At 45.6% G+C, this 22500-nt stretch overlaps 1 protein-coding gene across 1 annotated transcript in view; it reads left to right on the top strand.

Annotated features, from left to right (window-relative positions):
• Positions 1-22500, top strand: part of gucy1a2 (guanylate cyclase 1, soluble, alpha 2) — a gene marked incomplete at both ends in the record, with an annotated part of 43803 nt that overhangs the window by 6193 nt on the left and 15110 nt on the right. The window contains 5 exon segments of the mRNA XM_080543436.1: positions 18713-18803; positions 18806-18843; positions 18845-18925; positions 19899-20171; positions 22325-22468. Coding sequence (XP_080399562.1) covers positions 18713-18803; positions 18806-18843; positions 18845-18925; positions 19899-20171; positions 22325-22468 — 627 coding nt within the window.

Here is a 22500-nt window from a genome sequence, read left to right as displayed (position 1 = left end):
TGGGAGAATATTTGTACAGCATTCGTTTTCAAATCTGTCAAGCCTGCCTGCGCCACGCCCTATGGGAACGAGTTCAAAGTTCAAAGTTCGCTGTCAGGCAAAATAGCTGTATCGGGTCTTTTTAAACTGTTCAAAATATCCCAAATAATGCGAAATAGTGTACATTTACCTGTTAATTCAAGTTATCATTAGACCTGGCATAGAACAATATTGTTACCGGTTCTCAACCGGAACCGGTTCTCGATTCCCATCCCTAATGGGAACACAATAATGTGTGTGTATATGTGTGTGTGTGTGAGAGAGAGAGAGAGAGAGAGAGAGTGAGAGAGAGAGAGAGAGAGAGAGAGAGAGAGAGAGAAAGAGAGGGAGGGAGGGAGAGGGAGAGAGATGAGTAACAAGGAACAGGCTGTGCTCTAACTGACAAAGAGAAGAGATTAAGCAAAGAGGTAGAGGACAGAGGAGGCCTGACGCAGAGCACTGTGTGTTCTTGTGTGCTTATGTGTGTGTGAGTGTGTGTCTCAAATCAAATCAATCCAATTTTATTTGTCATATACTGTACATTGGAATCTTGCCCCACTCTCAACAACAACAGCAGAACATCAACAAAAGTGACGAAGAAAAGTGACAATACCACTAGTGCAAATAATGTCAGGTGTGCAATAATGTCAAAATTAATGTCAAGGGGAGGGGTGGGGGTAGTATAGAACAGGACTTCAAGTGTGTGTGTGTGTGTGACGGGGGGAGGGGGATTGTTGAGGTAGCCATGGTTAAGCGGGGGGGGGGGGGGGGGGCGGTTGATCAGTTGAGGGCGGTGCAGCTGCCATACCAGGCGGTGATACAGCCGGTTAGGATACTCTCTGTGGTGGTATCTGTAGAAGCTGAACTGATAAGGGTTTGGCGGTCCACCATACCAAATTTCCTCAGCTGTGGAAAAACAGGTGCTGGCGTGGCCGTCTTGATAGCGGAAGTGGGAGTGGTGGTGTGACCAAGTCCTCGCGTGATGTGGACACCAAGGAACTTGAAGTTGCTTACTCTCTCCACTGATGTGGATCGGAGTGTGGTTCCCCCCCCCCCCCCCCCTCTCCTGAAGACCACTATTAGCTCCTTAGTTTTTACTGAGGTTCAGGGAGAGGTTCTTGCCCCGGCACCAGTCCGATAGGACTCTTACCTCATCCTTGTAGGCTGACCGGTCTTTTGTTGGTGATCAAGCCAACCACATTGGTGTCATTAGCGACTAACTTGATGATAGAGTTGGAGCTGTGTGTGTGTGTGGCCACACAGTCATGGGTGAACAAGAGGAACAGTAGGGGGCTGAGCACACAGCCCTGAGGGGCCCCCTGTGTTGAGAGTGGATGAGGTGATGCCTACCCCCCCACCACCTGGGTCAAGAGGTGGGGGTCGAGACTTGTGATGAGTTTGGGGAGGGGGACAATGGTGTGGAATGCTGAGTGGCAGGTAATGATGAGTCGATGTGAAACTTAACCGGCTTCTCCAAGGATCTCGCAGAGATGCGGCGTGTGCAATGGGGCGGCATTCATTGAGGGTTTGACTGGGATGATAGCGGTTGCTATGAAACGGGCGGGGCTTACAGACTGGGACGGGGTTAGATTGACATGGCCATGAAGACATCGGACATCTGCTCTGTGCATACTCTGAGGGCCAGGGGATGCTGTCTGGTCTGGCAGCTTTTGCGGGTGTTGACATGCTTAAAAGTCTCGCCTCGCGTCGATTCAGGCCTGGCTGTGTTGGTTCGCTAGCACATTTGCAGGTAGAGCCTTGATGGGGGACCCGGTGGTGTTGCTGTCGAACCGAGCATCGTCTGGTAGTGCAGCATTGATACCCAAGCTGTCAGATTTGTGTTTGTAGTCTGTAATCATCTGTAGTCCGTGCTACATGCCTCTCACATCAGTGCCCTGGTATAGTGTTTCAAACTTGTCTCTGTAATCCCTTTTTACCGATCTTGATGGCCTTATGCAGTTCGCCTCTAGATTTCTTGTAATCGTCGAGATCGAGTTAAATGCATTGGTCCATGCTTTTATCAGAGTACGGATGTCACCATTAAACACTAGAACAGCCGTGCCTTTTTACCTACTAAAAGAGCCGCCTCAGGGTCAAATGATCCCCTCTTTACAATGGAAAGCTGCTATTTACACACAACGGCCACTAGTTGGCCGCTCGTAAATTAGCCTGCTACTTACACAGAAAAACGGCAAAATAGCTTTATACTAGCTTATCCTGATTTGAAAATGTAAGGATACTGGGTGGTACAACACACATATCTAGGAAAAGTCATGAAAGGAGGGTCCTGAAATTTGATAGAGTGCCAAGATGTAAAACTGGTGTTACTCACAGGGGTCAAATGACCCAAGGTTTCTGGTTAGGGTATGTCCGACGCATTTGCTAATGAAGCCGGTAACAGCGTCACTGATGTTGTTATTGTCCTTTAATACATTCCAGTCCGTGCAGTCGAAGCAAACCTGTAACATTGAATCTGATTGGCTACTACAGAGCTGGTTGGACCGCGTCACAGGTGACGCTTGCTTCAGTAGCGGTTTGGGAGCTGGTAACATCAGGATGTAGGCGTGGTCAGATTCACCAAATGGCTCAACTGAGGGATTTATAGCCGTCTTTGAATGTAGAGTAAAGATGGTGGAGTGTGTTGACCCCTGCATGGGCCAGGAGATGTGCTGGTGTTACCTGTGAGGACACACACACACACATACACACACACACACACACACGCGCGCACGCACGCACACACACACACACACACACACACACACACACACACACACACACACACACACACACACACTCATGAACATACACATTGTGCTCATGTTATCTGTTGCTTGTTGTTTCTGTGTTTTCTGTTTTCCCCATATTGTCAGTGTCTTTGAGCCTCGGAAAAGTGCTATATAAATATAATTAATTACCTTGGTAGTACTTCCTTCAAGCTGGCTTGATTAAAGTCCCCCGCAATTATGAAGGAGACCTCAGGATGAGCCGATTCCTACCTCCTCACTGTCATGTACAGTTCTTGAGTAGCCTTTGAGTGCAGTTGTAGTGTTCGCTTGTGGAGGGTTATAGGCCACAGTAATGATAAAAGATGAGATTTCCCAAGGGAGGTAGAAAGGTCTGCATTTTAGCATCAGATATTCCAAGTACAGGAGTACAGTAGGATGAGAGTGGCTCCATATCAGGACACCAGTTGTTATTAACCATAAACCATGAACCCCTCCACGCCCGTGTGCTTTGAATCGATAGTCCCATCATGTAGGTGTAATGAATAGCTGGCTAGTTTAATGGCTGCGTCTGGAATCGATGGAGATAGCCACGACTCTGTGAAGATGTGCCTGTTGCAGTCCCTGCTGTCTCGTTGGAAAGTAACCCTCCTCCTGAGTTCATCCAGCTTGTTGTCCAGCGACTGGACATTGGCAAGGAGAACAGTGGAGAGAGGTGGACAGTTCTTGCGGCGTCTCAGTCTGACCATGACACCAGCCCTCCGTCCCCTGTGAAGTCTCCTTCGCCTGCGTCGGCTAGGTAATCAAAGGCCCTGTAGGTCAACGATTGATGCAGTGATGGGATCCGTGTGTGATAGGTCGAAGTTATGGTGAGTAAATGTCCAGAAGAGCTTGTCGGTCATAGGAAATAAAAGCAGCAACATGCTGCACCCAAAAGGCAATAATAAGTAAGAAAATAGTACGAAAATAGAAAAGTTGAACATGAGCAGATCCGATTGTAGTCATTTGCGGTGCCATCTTGGTGTGTGTGTTTGTGTGTTGGGGTGTTTGTGTGTGTGTGTGTGTGTGTGTGTGTGTGTGTGTGTGTGTGGGAGAGTCAGAAAAATAGACTAAAATTAGCTTCTTGTATAACAGCATCTGAACTCATCTGCCGTCAGCTCTGTCAGGAAGCAGCTCGAGGCTGTGTTGTTCTCTCCTCCTCACCCTCTTCACTTCCTCTTATTTTATCACATTTTGATCATTTCATTTTTCAAGTATTTTCTTCTATACTTATCCTGCTTGTCGTTGTGCTCCTCGAGCTACACGGGTTACCTCTTTCTTCTTCTGTTCTTTACTCGCATTATTCTTTTCATGTTAGATCTCAATTCCTTTCTTGATGTTTCCTCCTTCCCTTTTCCTCCTCTTTTTTCCTGCTTAGGTTGGTTTTGTTTACGAGGGGCTTAGACGTATGTTCTTTTTCTGTTCTTCTGTTGTCTTGTCTGTTCTTTTCCTGAGGGGCAGCTCTAACTCTGGATAACCCATGTGATGAACCAGGTGGCTACCAGAAGCCAGGTAGATTCCTATAACATCTGAGGCAGCCTAAAATGCACATTATCCTGAATTTGTGCCCTATGCTGCATGCCCAAAATTGCCCCCCCCCCTCTCACAAATAATTGTGTAATTTCATTAAAATGACATGTGCCCTCGTGTTCCTTAACCAGGAAAACCCCTTAATGCCAATCAACTTTTCGCAGGATAAAATCATGATGCTATTTTAGATGTAGATTAGTATGTTCAGTTGATGGTTGTGTGGTTGTTCTGGATGTGGTGATTTTTCAATGGAATTCAGAGGACGTTCTATTGAGGATGTCAATAGCAGCCATGTTGTCGTTGCCATATTTTCAAACTGTGCAGTCAGAATTGCACTTCGCCGTCCAACTTGAAGCTGTATAGATACACTGCCCCGCCTGTTTTTTCCGCCGTACACTGCCCCGCCTGTTTTTGCCTAGCCACACCTGACTGACTCCTATGGACTGAGGGGCGGCACTATTCACTTCTGGCTTGAGTTAGTGGCAGGTATTGAATTAGGATCCACATTTGTGACATCGAGGAAGCCTGAACTTGAACGTGGGGGATAACTACTGAACCATAATAATAACAACTAATAATAACATCATAACTGAACCAGCTATCTTTGGATAATCATGAATTATGTAAAGCTTGATTCGTAGTGTAGCACTCTGGTAGTTTGTTGTCTTCTTTTGGGCCTAGCTGATAGACAAATCATTATAGTTTAAAAGGCTAAATTCAGAGTTGATGAATCAGCAATAAGCGGTAGTTGCTCTGCTCAGTTTCTTCTCTGTCTTGGCGCCCCCGTGGTGGAATGAGCTCACGACCACTGTCAGGATGGCAGAGTCACTACCTACTGTAATGTCCACCTTAAACTAAACACCCATCTTTAGTTTAAGGTGAGTCTGTTATTGGTGTCTGTCAACACGAGGACCAAAGACAAGCGTCAATTAAAGTTAGGGAAGCAATCATGAGGCTAAAATGTAAGTAGGCCAAGGAAGACATCTGCAGTCAAGGCTCACCATGTTTCAGAAACCCCCCCCCAAAACAACTGTCCCACAGATCAGGAACACACTCCAGGAGGTGGGTGTGAATGTGACAGAAGCTATAATCCATCTAGAAGACATTAGAAGAACTGCAGAGGCTACACTGCTACACTACAAGGTCCAAACCCATAGTTGGCCACAAAAAAAAGGATGGCCAGGTTTACGGTTTGCTACAATGTACCTAAAAAAGTCAGAGTTCTGGAAAAAAAGGTCTTGTGGACAGATGAGACGTAGATTAGTATGTACCTGAGTGAAGGCAAGAGGAAAGTGTGGAGAGAAAAAAAAGGAACTGCGCAATATCCAAAGCATACCACCTCAGCTGTGAAATATGGTGGAGGGGGTGTTATTGATTGGGCATGTATGGTTTCCACTGGAACTGGCTCTGTTGCTGAGGTAACAAGGTAGGGCTAGTTTCTTAGGTGTAGTAGACAGTAAACAGGATGGTGCATCGGTCAGGACACAGGAATAAAGATGAGGAGATGTACTTTCTTCTCTTCAACTGTATTGAGTTCCAGCAGTGGTACACTCAGTATTAATCACACACATTCTGTGCATATATTATATTTAGTTATAGTCTGAAAAGAAAACAAATCAATCGACATCAGGCTCATTGATTCTTAAAGTGACAAGCACCAAATCAATGTCAGAGCCTTTTCTACTGGCTCACTTGTCTTCATTGATGATGTAACTGCTGACAGCAGCAGCAGGATGAATTCTGAAGTGGACAGAAACATCTTGTCATCATCAAGTACAAGCAAATGCCTCGAAACTCATTGGACGGTGCTTCATCATACAGCAGGAAATGGCCTAAAACATATTGCCATAGCAACTAGCGATTTTTTTGGGGCCAAAAAGTGGAATGTCGTTGACTGGCCAAGTCAATCTCCAGATTGAAATCCTATTGATTTATGGCTAGATCTCAAAACAAGCAACAACTGAAGGTGGCCGCAGTACAGGCCTGGCAGAGCATCACCAGAGAACACACCCAGTGTCTGGTGGTGTCAGTGTGTGGCAGACTTCAGGCAGTTATTGTCAAAATACTAATCAGAGCTTAATTTGAACATTTGATAAAACTGTCCCAACCCAACCCACGTTTCATCGTTTTTGATGGGTGATTGACGGCTTGTAAATGTAGATGCGCGATGGGGTAGATGGCATGGTATATTATTATATACCTTTGACACTCTGCTGACAATTCTGCAGACTGTGGACTGGAAAGATTGGAACACACCCTGTAGCATAAAAACTCAAAGCTACTAGGAGCTGGAGAAGTGGTGGCACAGCAGAGTTCCTCTCTCTTCCATGCTTGATAGCTGGTCCAACATTCCCATTGAGGTATATGACAGCAAACAGTCTTTAAAGTCTGTAAAGCTATACCATTGGGAAATCTTGCTTGAATTATCCACTTATTATATAATTATAAAATAATATCACTTATCAATTATGAAATACAATTTAATTAACTATTCCCTTCCAGTGAAGATATGCAGCCATGTTGTCATTAAAACTGAAATAAACATAAACCTCCTCCAGGATTGGGTTAAATATAATCCAGGTTTAAACTAGATTTTAATTTATAATTACTGTTGCAACAGACTTGAAGGTTTAAATGGAAATGAAACCTGGATTACCAGAGGTTTTAGATTTAAACCAGGATTACACTTAAACTACATTTAAGATAGGTCTATAGTTTGGTGCAACAGGATTAGTAGATACATCTTGATTTAATCCAGTTTAAAAACCAAACCATGTTAGTGCAACTCAGCCAAAGTGTTGTAGTTTCTGAATGGTGAAACCAATATGTGACAGCTGCTGGTGAAAAGTGCAACCAGTAGCCGAAGTCATTTTTAAGTTGTTCACATGTGCTTAAACTACAGATTGTAAGATTTCAAATGATGTGTCATACATTCAAATCAGAGAAAATTTGAACACGACAGGCGTATTTGAATGTTGGTACACCTCAAACACTGAATGGGAGAAAAGTAACTCTAAACGCAGCCACAGCTACAAACGCTGCTAACAGCTAGCGGCTAACAGTGGTAGATCGCTACGAACGTCTAACTACGTTTTTATAACATCACAACACACTGAGAGAACATTGACATTCTAAAAACACATAACTACACATAATTAGATGAACACACAGTCCTTGCTTTTGAACACGTCCTAAAACGAAAGAATGTTTACAAGTCATTATCACTTACCGGTAGCCTCCGGCAAACGAGAACAGTGAATCCAATCAACAAATTCTAAGTATTTAGTGAACGTTAAACTGTTGTTTATTATATCGAGTGGGTACTTTAAAACTTCAAGTTGTTGTTATGAAAAAAACCGAAAACCAGATATTGTTGACACAATGAGTTTCACTTTCACTTTATAAAAGTTGCAGTCACATTATGTACAAATAGCATCAAATAAAACCTGAGAATCTCTACTTTAACCTCATAGTAATTGTTTGATTTCAATTCCAAACCTTTGGAGTGTAGAGCCAGAAGAAGGAAAAAAAGCAGGCCACTGTAAATAATAACTGTGAGCTGGGATTTAAGCCATGGTACAATATCGCACCACATATAGGGCACTAACAGAAACTTAACCACAATGTTTTTTTGAGTGACCAATACAGAGATTTGTTAGCGTTTCCTGATGTTTTGAAAAGTCACATTGTGGATCTAATAAAAAGAGCAAAAGAATAATAAAATGTTATATGTTTCATTAGATTACCTAAAACAACATGGATGCTATAAACCAACGACTCAGAATACTACCACCCTGTGGTCAAACACAACCATGTTCTAGAGGTTAGGTGAACACATACGCCTGTATTTCATGACTCTACTTCAACTGGAATAAAAGATACAAATATGTGCTTTATAGTGCCACCATGTGACACTATAGAGTGTTAGACAGGTCCTGAGAGTGTTAGACATACAGCATGTTTGTGAAGTTTGGTAGTGATGCCCCCACCACATCTGATAACTAAGCATGTAAATAATATGACACATTATCCAAGTTAGTTGGTTCTGCGGCCATGTTGTTTATATAATATCTGCTTGGCTAAATTATACTTTCTATGTCGGTAGACCTTGGTCCACATCTGAGTGTTTGTCAGAGCGAGACAGACAGATGTACCCAACTTCTGAACTCTCTGACATACGGGGTAAGGGTTGTGGCTTTTCCAAATGTGCATGTTCAATTGCACGGTATTGCACTACCTTGTGGCCAGATGACATGACAATGACATGACACAGTGTGTATTTTTTTTTTGTGATCAAGATTTTTTATTGCTTTTATCAACACATAACAATGACAATACAGAACAAGAAAGGAAGGGAGGGAAAAAAGAAAGAAAACAAAAAAGAAAAGGGGTAGTGTAGCAGACAAGTCACAGCCAAATAGTAGAAATACAACACAATCCGGATTGGGGTAAGTGGAAAATCAAATCATAGAGCAGTCAGGTTAGTCAAGTTCAATGAATAAGCCTTCCACGCATCAACTGTACTGGGCCTTGCTTTGTTCAATCTGGCCGTTGTGCACTCAAGATTCACAATCCTCTGTAAAGAGTAAAACCAAAAAGTGTTCATACTGAAATCAGGTGTCATCCAATGTTGAAGAATTGTTTTTTTTTGCAGAGGCGAAACCAGCAAATAGCATTTTCTTTTGCGTAATACTTAAATCGAAATCAGAGTCATCATTGAGCAAACATAAACATGGATTAGGAACATAGTCAATCTTAAATAACTTGGACATTACAGAATTGACATGGTTCCAAAAATTGGCCATGACTGGACACTCCCAGAACATATGGAGAAATGAACCCGGTGTGGGGGTAGGGCAGAATTGACAGTAGTAGTTGGGTTGTAGTTTCATTAAGTATCTTCTATATGGTGTAGCATAGGCCCTGTGGATGACTTTAAAATGAATTAACTGATGAGCTAAGTTTTTGGAGGTTGAATTGAGATTAGACCATATTGTGTCCCAGTTTGGGTGGAAATCCAATTCACCAAGCTCTCGGCTCCATAAAGCCTCAACCGCAAGTGGTTTTTTAATTGCGTCCATTAGATAGCGATATATTCTGGATACACAGCCACGAGAGGTTGGGGTATGTTCAATCCAGGCTATCATGGGGTGAGTTGGAAGTGGGGAGCGCCAAGGCACTCCATAGGCCTTGAGTGAGGACCTCAGCTGTAGATAGACAAAATATGATGACGCTGGAAGGACAAACTTAGTTTGGAGGTGCTGAAATGAAACTAGGCCATCATTGTCATACAGGTCTCTGAGAGTATTTACACCCCGAGAGCTCCATGTTTGCTGGGTGAATGGTCGGTTACCCGACATTAAGTTTAGGTTATTCCATAGAGGAGTGGAGGAACAGAATCGCAAGGAACCTCCCATGATTTTCTCAGACGCTTTCCACACCTTAAGGGCGTTATCTATAATGCAACCAAATCTATGACTGAGAGTCCTACGTCCAGTGCCTGAGAAAAGTAAATCCTCTAATCTGACTGGACTGACCAGGCCTGCCTCTATTGACCTCCAAGGTACTTTTGAATTTGGATTCACCCAGGTACGTAAGGCTTGAGTCTGGAAAGCTAAATAATACATCTTAAAATCTGGAATTGCCATCCCACCCGACAATTTGGGTTGTTGCAAAGTTGTAAGACGGATTCTCGAGCGTTTGCCAGCCCATAATGACACAGTGTGTATAATAGGCAACTCAACAATAACATTATAATAGGGTTCTGCACAGCTTCGCTGCTTAGCACAAGAAACTCCAGGCTGTCATTACTAACCAGTGCTTCCAGAGTGATGCCTGGGGACATCCATTCTTTGACCGTAGTGTTTTCAACGTAATCACCTTGCAAAAGGAATGCACTGGTTGTGTTTAGTCAGGACTTGACAAGCATTAGAATACCACATTTTGTATTTTAAAGAGCTACAAATTGAATTGAATATAACATAATGACAGCTTGTGGTGAATGGCCCTGCCACGTGATGCCTTCCGTAGTATTTCCACTTTCTGCTTGAAATAATGGAATTCTCTGGTTGGAGACTTCTGTGCGCCCGGTCGAGTGTGGGCACGTAATCCAGGCCCAGTATGTCTTGGAGCAGTTTAGCCACCGATGCTACAGTGTTAAAAGCACCAGATTCTTTCACCCCAAATATACGGCAATTAGATCGCTGTTGCCTGGACTCCAGGTCCTCTATTTTCGCTGTGAGTTTGGTGATTTGGAAGCAACACTTTCATAAATTCTCTTGATTACAGAGGTTTCTGATTTCTGGATAGCCGCCATTAACATTGCTAGGTCGGCGGTGTACTCATTGGGCGACTCAACCTTAGGTGAATCCGCGGCCATCTTCTCGCCCCTCTTGCCCTTCTTCATTTTTGTCGTCAACATGATGTCTAACGGCGTAATATGTTGAAATTTAAAGTAGTATCCAGTTGTGGAATTATATTCATCACTACTTTGGCTGATGTGATGTGGGTTAACTAGCCAGCTCTGTAACATTAGCGGAGCAAACCCAAAAGTACAAAATGAGAAACTCCTCGCTGATTTCCCTGGTCAGTCGCGTTCACACATACCCCGTACCAGGTAAATTCCATGGAATCTACTGGGAAGGCTTGTATGTGTGAAAGGGGTTTAAGACAAATTTCAGGTCAGAGGTGTGGATGCTTTTATAGTGTAGGCTTGCAATGCTTTCCATAGACTCTCATGAAGATAGTGTACTGTACTTCTTGAAGTCATCCTGTATACACATACTGCACAGAAACAAGTAGGCTAGTGAAATCATTTAAATCCACAGTATTATTCTACAGCAAATCTATAAATCAGCAACATTCTTCAGCATACAGCATCCATACATCAAGCTGCTAAATATGAGTGATGTGCAGTTTGTGAATGAATAATTATTTTTGATTCTACACATTACCATTCATTACAAAAGCATTTACCTTTTCTATAATCTATTATATCTCCAACAAAGCTAGCTCGCTAGCTAACAAGCTAACACTTGTTTGGCTAGCCTAGTAAACACTCACACAGCTTAGTAAATAAGGCATGTAACTCATTATGTACATTAGTTAACAAACGAACACGTTTAGTTACGGCATGTAACTCACTACTTACTTAGTTACGCCTATCGCTCCTTTTGGAGGAGCATAGGCCGTCGACAACAGTTCGCCAGGGTCCTCTGTCCTGTGCTTTGCTTTCCAGCTGTTTCCATGTCAGTCCACTCTGTGTGATGTCTGTCTCCAAGTCCCTGCGCCAGGTGTTCTTGGGCCGGCCTCTCTTCCTTTTGCCTTGGGGGTTCCATCTAAGGGCCTGTCTGGTGGTGCTGGTGTTTGGTTTGCGTAGTGTGTGGCCGATCCATCCCCACCGTCTTCTCTTGATTTGTTCTTCCACTGGTTGTTCGCCCGTTCTCTGCCAGAGATCGTTGTTACTGATGGTATCTGGCCAGTGGATGTTCAGGATCCGCCTCAGGCATCTGTTGATGGATGACTCATACTCATCATCGCACTCTAGTCATTGTGATCTTGGTTGTCCTCCACGTCTCTGATCCGTATAGGAGTACTGGCTTGATGTTGGATTTGAAGAGTCTGATCTTTGTCCGCTGACTGATTACCTTGGAGCTCCAGATGTTCTTTAGTTGGATGTATGAGGCCCTTGCCTGGCTGATTCTTGCTCTGACATCTGCCTCTGTGCCACCCTTCTTGTCTATGATGCTACCTAGGTAGGTGAAGGATTCTACTTCCTCGAGTGCTGTTCCCTCCAGGTTTACTGGGTCTTCGTTGTTTGTGTTGATCTTTAGTATTTTGGTCTTTGCTTGGTGGATGTTGAGGCCTAGTTGTGTTGAGGTGTCTGCCAGTATGTTCGTCTTCTCCTGCATCTGTTGTCAACTGTGGGATAGTAGGGCAAGGTCGTCTGCGAAGTCTAGGTCATCCAGTTGTGTTGTGAGTGTCCACTGGATCCCGTTTCTCCTCTGTGCCGTTGTGGTCTTCAATATCCAGTCGATGGCCAGGAGGAAGAGGAAGGGGGACAGTATACCGCCTTACCTTACTCCGGTCTTCACTTGGAAGCTTCGTGTGAGCTGCCCGCTGTGTATGACTCTGCAGGTCATTCCTTCATAGGAGTTCCTCATGATGTTGACAAGCTTTTCTGGTATGCCGTAGTGTCAAAGCAATTTCCTGGCCTACGTCTTACATGTGACTGCTCCCACGTGACCCCCAACAAATAACAAACGTGAAGCAATAATGACATTGTAATTAAATATAAGTGTACATGTATGCAAGAAGGTCTATACACCAGTGTTTAAAGAAGTTAAAGTGGATACAAAATAGCTTCTTCTTTCAGAAGCTATGCTCCAAACAAAACATGAACTCCCTCCTGTTTATGTCCATGCTCATGCGTTCAAATGTGTGGGTTGATACAGGCAGATGAGCATGTTGTAAAAAGCAGCAGAAAGGAGTTCCTCCTTTCACTACTAGCACAATCTGGCCATCTGGTCGAGCAGACCAACTTATGGAATAGAGTAGAATAGAAAGGGTTAGAGTCGAAAATAACCACATATTCTGTACAATGAATGTGCACAGTGCATGTAGCCTACAGTATATGATATATGTATGGATCATTGGCATGTGCATACCTTTGTGTGATTGGTTTTCTTTTTGGATCACTGCCTGAAGGCCACCGTGCTATGCTTGGTACTGAGAATGTAGACGTTCTTTCTTGGCTTTTCTAAGATCTGTAAATCTTGAGTGGTTGCCTTGTCACTCTTCATCACTGACATTAAGAGCAGATGTCCACGTGCTGTCCAAGTTCTGCATGGAGGCCGGAGCCTCCCATCTGGGCTTCTTCATGGTTCTGACCACACTTGCTTTCCTTGTAATCAACTGCCAGGGACATTAACTATGTTAACAACATCAATATGGCTGATGGTGACACCAGCGAGTAGTTTCAGTTGCACTGAGCCTAAGGTCCAAATAACACTGTCTGCGTCAACCTCGCCTTACCTCAGTGGCGCGTGTGAGTTTCATTTAGGCTGCCCATGTTAACGGGTTAGAGCAGAGTGTCGCCTATTTTCTCTGCTTGCCGCGGACCTGAAAATGATCTTAACTAGCAACATAGATTACAGTTTCAATGTTTACATCTGTAAAAAAATAAATAAAATAATCAACACTTAATCACGCTATCTGTTTCAAAGCAGAAACCCCATGTAGACTATAATTATATTATGTTAATAAGTTAAAAGAACATCAGGTGAAGTATTTTTCCAGTGATTTCTCCCTCTCTCTCTCTGTGTTCGGTAGTTTGGTATTCTCTTGCCACGGCAACATTGTGACAGTATACATTTCCATCTTGCTTATGTTGCAATCAAAGAAATGACATTGAAATGACACCAAACGATTGCAAAATATTAAAACCAATAACATTCCTGCGGAAATGCTCATGCTCGGAATGATTTGTCTACTACTCTTTCTCTCATTCTCTCTCTCTCTCTCTCTCTCTCTCTCTCTCTCTCTCTCTCTCTCTCTCTCTCTCTCTCTCTCTCTCGCTCACACACACACACACCCCCCCCCCCCCCCCCCCCCCACACACACACACACACACACACACACACACACACACACACACACACACACACACACACACACACACACCCTTTCTCTTTGCTTCTCTCTGTGTCTCCCTGTCTGTGTGTGTGCGTGACGGCGTTCCGCTTAGAACCGTTTCACTTTTCGAATCGCTCGTTAAGGACGGATGACAGCAGAGACTGAACCCAGAACAATTCATAATGAAGTGAAATGAAACATAATATTATTGATGGCCCATTATCAAAGGCAAACTCACTATACTAACGATAGGGCTGACTGTAGCATCTCCGGGGGTAGAGCCGTAACAACCACGCGGGCAGTTGGGACGACGCTATAAAAAAAAGACCAGCAAAAGTTCCGCCACGCACACGCGCCAGCTGAGGTAACGTCGGCGGTGAGTTGTAGGCGTGAGGCCGACATGACACCTGTTGAGTCAGTTCCATTCTAGGTTTTTCCGCCTGACCGAGGGTACAGTCTCAGTCTGTTCTGTTCTCATTATTTTGCGCAGAGCCGGAGGGGTTGGAGGATCGGGCTCCTAATTAGAATCTGGATCCCTTTAATCATCACTGTCATCACTGATGGTAGCAGGCGTTTCAGAGGCATTTCACCGGATCATCACCATCAACATTCTGTAGCCGCTCACAGTGCCGCCTTTTAAGATCGCATCTCTTTTCCAGACACACACACTCACTTGAGCTGACTGACTACGTATATGATGTCGATGAAACAAATAAGCTCAGCCCTGTTGGAATGGTACAATATTCTATGGGCCTCTCACCTTTCACCTAGTGAAACATCATTTGTATCCAGTACATAACACCAGATGCTAGGGGAAAAAGGGAGCCTAGGACCTTTAGCCTCCGAGGCCAAATTCCATTGCAAGTCTCTGTATTTTCTCAGGGAGATGAGACTCAGAGAGAGAGAGAGAGAGAGAGAGAGAGAGAGAGATGGGGGGGGGGGAGAGAGAGAGAGACAGAGAGAGAGAGAGAGAGAGAGAGAGAGAGATAACATGGTAGCCTGACACATACTTTCCTTGTGACATTGAATGTACCCTCTCCAAAAGACGTCACCCTTCAGATCTCATTATGTCATCTCATTGCATTTACATTACACTTACATTTTAGACATTTAGCAGACGCCCTTATCCAAAGTGACTTACAACAAGTACATTTGTCTAAGTAACTGAATCATCTATACATCAGTCATCATAAGAGAAACAAGTCTATGCTAGGACCAGGGGCCATTGGCAGTCACAATGTTAGAAGAAGGAAAAAGCACTTTGTGCTTGAACCGCTTGAACCCCATAAAGTTGTTTTTTATTGCTTTATGAAGTCAAACTGATTTTTGGTAGAGATAAAAAATGAGGGAGAGATGGAGAGAAGGGGGAAAGAGTGGGTATGTGCTTGTGAGAGATATTAGTGTGAGTTGGAGAAAAAGGGGTAGAGAGGGGGGTGGGCACGGTCTAACATTTTCACCAGAAAGGGCAGAGAGTGGAGGTGACAGGGCAGCATAGAGGTGCGTGTGTGTGTGTGTGTGTGTGTGTGTGTGTGTGTGTGTGTGTGTGTGTGCGCCCCACCCCCGGGGGGGGGAAGTGCAGACTACTGGAAAGTGCAAGCTCAGGGCACCTCTGTTTCTGCTTTGTCTTGTTTTTTTTTCTCCCGTTCTATATCCCCCCCCTCTCTATCTCTTCCTCTCTCTCTCTTTTTCTTTCTTTCTATCATTGTGTTCTCTTTCTTACCATCTTTCTTACCATTTCCCTCTTCTGGTCTATTTCTCTCTCCCTTTCTTATTTCATTTCTAGCTGTTTGTCCCTCATTGTCTCATTCATTTTCCTTTTTAATTTTGTTCTGTTTCTCTCCGGTTCTTTGGGTCGTTCTCGGTGCTGTAGAGAGCCCTGGCCTCGTACTGTGGTTCTACACTTGTCTGCACACAGAGACACGTCTTGTTGACATGCCGTCAGGACCATAATTGTCTTACCAGGAACTTAGACTTGCCTCGTTTCAACCCCCTTCGACCCCTCACTCTTTACTAGAGAATTCCCCTGCCTCAGATCTCTCCCACTTGCCTGCGGCTGTGGCGCAGGAGGTAGAGCCGCCGTCTAATGTTCGCCGTCTAATGATCGCAAGGTCGGCAGATCGGCGGTTCGAGCCCCAGCTGGACAGATGTCGAAGTGTCCTTGGGCAAAACACTGAACCCCAAATTGCTCCCAGTGAGCGGGCCGGCGCCTTGCATGGTAGCTTGCCGCCATTGGTGTGTGAATGTGTGTGTGAATGGGTGAATGAGAGGACGTTGTAAAGAGCTTTGGATAAAGGAGCTATATAAGTGCAGTCCATTTACCATTTACCACCCTCCTCATCTTTATGCCAGAAACCCCACCAATCCTTCTCCTTCAGCGGTGTACAATTTCTATCTACGTCATATGCCAACCAACTCATAACATTGTGGAAATAGCCTTTACAGAGTTGTGTGTTCTGTGCCTCAGAATTGAAATATCCTGACTGTCCTGAATTAGTCTGTTAGTGTTGATGTGTTATTGACTTCTGGCATTGATAGTGTGTGTAATGTACAATATCATCACTTCTTAGTATGTTGTGTTTTACTTCTCTAGTCCAACATGGGTTGTAGTGTTTATAGGGTTGTGTTGTTACACTGACATCCTGACATCTCTCTGTTGTTTCAATAAGAGAGTGAGGGGGGGGGGGGGGGGGGGGGTTGGATCAAGTGAGAGGAGTGACTTTCAAAGCATCCTCTCTTTTTGTTCTTACAAACAAAGAGAGAGAGGGAGAGAGAGACAGACAAACAAATAAAGCGTCATGCTGTTGACTGCTGAGTGGATCAAAGTGTACCTGTAAAATGTCTCATCCCATTTGTACACACACACACACACACACACACACACACACACACACATGCATGGCCTTGTCATGAAAAGTGTCCTCCAGGGACACAATAGAAGAGCATCAGGCTTGACACACACACACACACACACACACATACACACATGCCTAATAGATGCGGACAAATGAATTCACAATGAATCAGTTTGATTTCACCTTAAAGGTTATATTGATGGTAAATAACTCACTGTGTGTGTGTGTGTGTGTGTGTGTGTGCGTGCGTAAACGAGAGCGAGTGACACACTGCTCTGTGCTCGTACATGCAAACGAGAGTCTGTTTACATGCTAGTCAGTCTGCTCAGGGGAGCCCAACAACAACCCATCCCTTTCCCTCCTTCTCCATCTCTCTCTCTCCCTCTCCCTCTGAATCGGTTTGTCCGTCTGTCTCTCTCCGTCTGTCTTTCTGTCTGTCTGTCCATCTGTCTGTATGTCTCTTTCTCTCTCTCTCTGAGTGTAGTCCCTAATCTCATCCCCTCTTCGTGCTTCTGTATTTCCGTGTTTTTCCGTATTTTAGACCTGTCTGTTCTGATGAGTGTGAGACGGGTGCAGATGAGTTAAAGCAGGAAGACACAGAACTAGGCCAGCAGCACAGCCTCCTGTGTGTGTGTGCGTGCGTGCGTGCGTGCATGTGTGCGAGCGTGTGCGTGTGTGTGTGTGTGTGTGTTTTGGTCTTTTCAGTTTCTCTGTCTCAGTGGAGATTCCCAGTGTGTCAGCCTTGTGGCCCCTCCCACTCTGCCAGACAGAACCTCCGAAAACATCTGCTCCTATCCTCCCACATCACCCTTCTGCTACTGCATGTGTGTGTGTGTGTGTGTGTGTGTGTGTGTGTGTGTGTGTGCGTGTGTGTGTGTGTGTGTGTGTGTGTGTGTTCGTGTTCGTGTGTCATAGATGTATAATTAGAACACATCACAGAACAGTGTATGGTGTGTGTTATGTAGAAGAGTTTGTGTGTTCTTCTTTCCAGGATATCGATCGTTTGTGCTCTGTATCTACAATCTTGTTGTCTCTCTGTGTTTAGACTCTTTAGTAGGTTGCAGGTTTGTTGTGCTTGCGTGAGTGAGTGTGTGTGAGTGTGTGTGTGTGTGTGTGTGTGTGTGTGAGAGTGTGTGTTAGGGCCTCAGTAGATGTAGGTTGTATGCATTATGCAGACGTAAGAGAGGTTTCTATAAATAATCCAGGCTTCGCTCTGCTGCAGTGTGTTCGCTGGCAGAATAATCTATCTGACACCACAGACAGAGAGAGAGAGAGAGGGGGGGGAGAGGGATGGAGAGAGAGAGAGGGGGGGGGAGGGATGGAGAGAGAGAGGGGGGAGGAGAGGGATGGAGAGAGAGGGGGGGAGGGATGGAGAGAGAGAGGGGGAGAGGGATGGAGAGAGAGAGAGAGAGAGAGGGGGGGAGGAGAGGGATGGAGAGAGAGAGGGGGGAGGAGAGGGATGGAGAAAGAGAGAGAGAGACAGAGAGAGAGAGAGAGAGGGGGGGGAGAGAGGGATGCAGAGAGAGAGAGAGAGAGACATGAGAACAGCTCAGCTATCCACAGAGCTACTCCCCTATAGCCCAGCTGTTACCACAGAAACGACAACTATCCCTGGAATGGGGTCTTTGACTTTTAACACTCATCTAAGTGTGTGTGAATGTGCATCTGTGCATGCATTTTTGTGTCGTGCGGTTTTTTAGGTGAACACAGAACCACATGTAGCCACATGTGCTGTGGGAATTCCACCATAGCAGCTCGAAAAAGGCTAATCAAATATCGACCGTAACCCAGAAAGAAAGTTGAAATCCCCATCCCCTTCTCTCTCTCTCCTGCTCTCTCCACATTCCACTGACAGTTCTCTCTTATGACCCTTCCTCTCTCTCTCACCCCTTCGTGTCCCCCCGTCCGTCTCAGGTGATGGAAGTGAAGGGTCAGATGATCCACGTTCCGGAGTCGTCTTCTCTCATGTTCCTGGGGTCGCCCCGCGTGGACAAGCTGGAGGAGCTGATGGCCGAGGGCTGTACCTGTCGGACATCCCCATCCACAGACGCCACGCGGGACGTGATGCTGGTGGGGGAGCAGGCCAAGGCTCAGGACGGCCTGAAGAAGAGGATGGACAAACTCAAGGTGCTACGGGAACACACACACACGCACGCACGCACACACACACACACACACACGCACGCACGCACACACACACACACACAAGCGAGCGCACGCACGCACACACAAGCGCGCACACACCACACACACACACAAGCGCACACACACACACACACACAAGCGCGCACACACACAGACACGCATGTATGCACACAGACGCACACACACACACTCATACACACTCACAGACACGCACACACACACACACATTTTAAATGCTTTATTTATGTCCACATAAATACAAAGTGCATTAAGGACATAAACACTATCAGTGCAATCAGTTCACACACACACACACCCACACCCACACCCACACACACACACACACATACACACACACCCACACCCACACCGACACCCACACCCACACCCACACACACACACATACACACACACACACACCCACACCGACACACACACTCACACGCACACCCACACCCACACCCACACACGCACCCACACCGACACCGACACACACACACACACACACACACACTCGACACACACCCACACCCACACACACCCACACACGCACCCACACCGACACACACCAACATCACCACATACCCACACCCACCCACACGCACCCACACCCACTCCCACAACCCACCCACACACGCACCCACACCGACACACACACACATGCACACCGACACACACACCCACACCCACACCACACTCACACTCCCACTCCCACACACCCACACCCACACACGCACCCACACCCACACGCACCGACACCGACACACACACACACACACACACACACACACACGCACACCCACACCACACCAACACCCACACCGACACACACCCACACCCACACCCACACCCACCCACACACACACCCACACCCACACCCACACACCCACACCGACACCCACACACACACACATTTTCCGCTCTCTCTAAACCCCCGTGGACCCCCTCCCTCCAGGCGACCCTAGAGCGGACCCACCAGGCCCTGGAGGAGGAGAAGAGGAGGACGGTGGACCTGCTGTACTCCATCTTCCCGGGCGACGTGGCCCAGAAGCTGTGGCAGGGTCACTCTGTCCCCGCCAGGAAGTTTGAGGACGTCACCATGCTGTTCTCCGACATCGTGGGCTTCACCGCCGTGTGTGCCCAGTGCACGCCCATGCAGGTCATCTCCATGCTCAACGAACTGTACACGCGCTTCGACTACCAGTGTGGAATACTGGATGTTTATAAGGTACACACACACACACACACACACACACACACACACACACACAGACACACACACACACACACACACACACAGACACATACCACTAACCGGCCTCATGGGTCGCACAAACATGAAAAGCAACCTCATCCACACATGAGTGTGTGTGTGTGTGTGTGTGTGTGTGTGTGTGTGTGTGTGTGTGCGCGCGTGTGTGTGTGTGTGCGCGTGTGTGTGTGTGTGTCTGTGTCCTGTGGAAAAACCCACTGATTAATGGCTAATATAACAGTGCTTAACGAGTCTGGGTCAATATTGTCTGTCTAACAGAGTGGGGCTACTGCTATCCATTAACCACCATCTCTCATGTCTTATCCCTCCATCCATCTATCTATCTGTCCCTCCATCACTTCATCATCCCATCAGCTCCTGTCCACCACGAGGACTTGAGTCAGCAGAGAATAGGCCTGGGCAGCAATTCTCTCTCTCTCTCTCTCTCTCTCTCTCTCTCTCTCTCTCTCTCTCTCTCTCTCTCTCTCTCTCTCTCTCTACCTTCTCTCCCTCTCTCCACCTCTCTCCCTCCCACTACCTTTATGACTGTTCCTCTACCCACCGCCCCCATCTCACTGTCTGTATCTGCTCTTTCTTTCTCTGCCTTTTCTCCATCCATGCATCTCTTTCATCCTCCACTTCTATACTTTTTCTTCCTCCAATGCTCCCCTCTCTTCTCCATCTCTCCATGCCTCTCCCTCTTACCATCTCTCCTATATATCATTCTCCCACCTCCATTCTCCCCCCCCCCCCCTCTATCCTTTATTTCTACAGTACTATCTCTCTATCTCTCTACAGTAACATTTCTCATTGAGAGATAGAGGAAAAGAGGGGGTGAGGAGGAGTTAGAGAGACCGATGTGTTGCCATCGTCATGGTTACTCTGTGTAAACCTGCTTTTAGACTGGTGGAAAACGGGAGTAGTGTGGCTGGTTGTCAGCTACGAATTGTCTCTCTGTGTGTCCGTACTCCATCACCTATGTCTAAAATGGTCTTGGACCAAAATACATATCAGCCTCCCATCACAGACCTCCATAGCTCCAGATCACTGAAGAGAGCACGCAAGATTGTGTCTGACCCCTCACATCCAGCTCACAGCTTGTTTGCATTACTCCCTTCTGGACAGTGGTACAGGGCCACCAGGTCAAAAACATCACGCCACTTGAACAGTTTCTTCCCCAAAGCCATAGCCCTCCTCAATAACTCCTGATCATTGCACCTTGCACTTGACATGTTCTTGCACTTAGTTGTACAGTAGATGTATTCATAATATTCACTCATATTGGTACTGTATATTTTGGCTTGAGTATTGTTGTATTGTCGTCTTGCTGTTGTATGCTGTATGTACTGTAGCTTGTTCAGCATGGTAGAATACCAAGTCATGTTCCTAGTGCACTGCATATGGCCAATAAAGTTGAATTGAATTGAATTGAATTGAGATCTCCTCCCACCCTATATTCCTGCAAGGTACCTAAGGTCAGCTGAGATCAGCTAATCGTCAGCTAATCATTCCAAGAGTGAAAACAAAACACGGTGCAGCAGCTTTCAGTCACGCTGCCGCATGCTCCTGGAACAAACTCCCTGAAGAAATCAAACAGGCCCAAACCCTAAACATATTTAAATCTAAGCTAAAAACCTAAACCGGAGTTATGATTAAACACTAACACTTCTATCAATGTCTTTTATCGATTAACTATTGTCTTATTAAATGTTTTATCTACCGGTATTTACTTCTTATATTTGCTTTTATTCATTGTCATTTTTATTTTCTTACTATGCTCTTGCTGTATTTTTAAATAATGTATGTAAAGCACTTTGAATTACCCCTGTTGTATGAAATGTGCTATACAAATAAACTTACCTTGCCTTGCTTATGTCTACGGTCAGGAGAAATCTTCTTTTTCCATTGGATGAAAAAGTGAATGAGATTAAAATGCTCATGGCTTCATTGTTATTAACTGTTGTTGCTAAACAGACACGTACACAGACAACGCTCACTGAGGGGAAAACACACACAGCTGGGTGTTGTTCGCTAGGTGTACCCCATCATACTCCTCCAGTAAAGTCTCTGTTGGGTCTGCTATTTTACATACCTTTCTCCCCCTCTCTTCTCCTCCAATCCCCATCCAGATTGAGACGATAGGCGACGCCTACTGTGTGGCGGCAGGGCTCCATCGAAAGATTGACAGCCACGCTAAGCCAATCGCACTCATGGCCCTGAAGATGATAGAGCTGTCGGAGGAGGTGCTGACGCCTGATGGCAAACCCATCAAGGTGAGTGTTTTGCTGGACAGTGGAGCGGGGCA

This window comes from Nansenia antarctica (genome assembly GCF_963989245.1).
Source record: "Nansenia antarctica genome assembly, chromosome: 12".
Taxonomy (NCBI): Eukaryota; Metazoa; Chordata; class Actinopteri; order Argentiniformes; family Microstomatidae; genus Nansenia; species Nansenia antarctica.
This window is presented reverse-complemented; position numbering and strand designations above follow the sequence as displayed.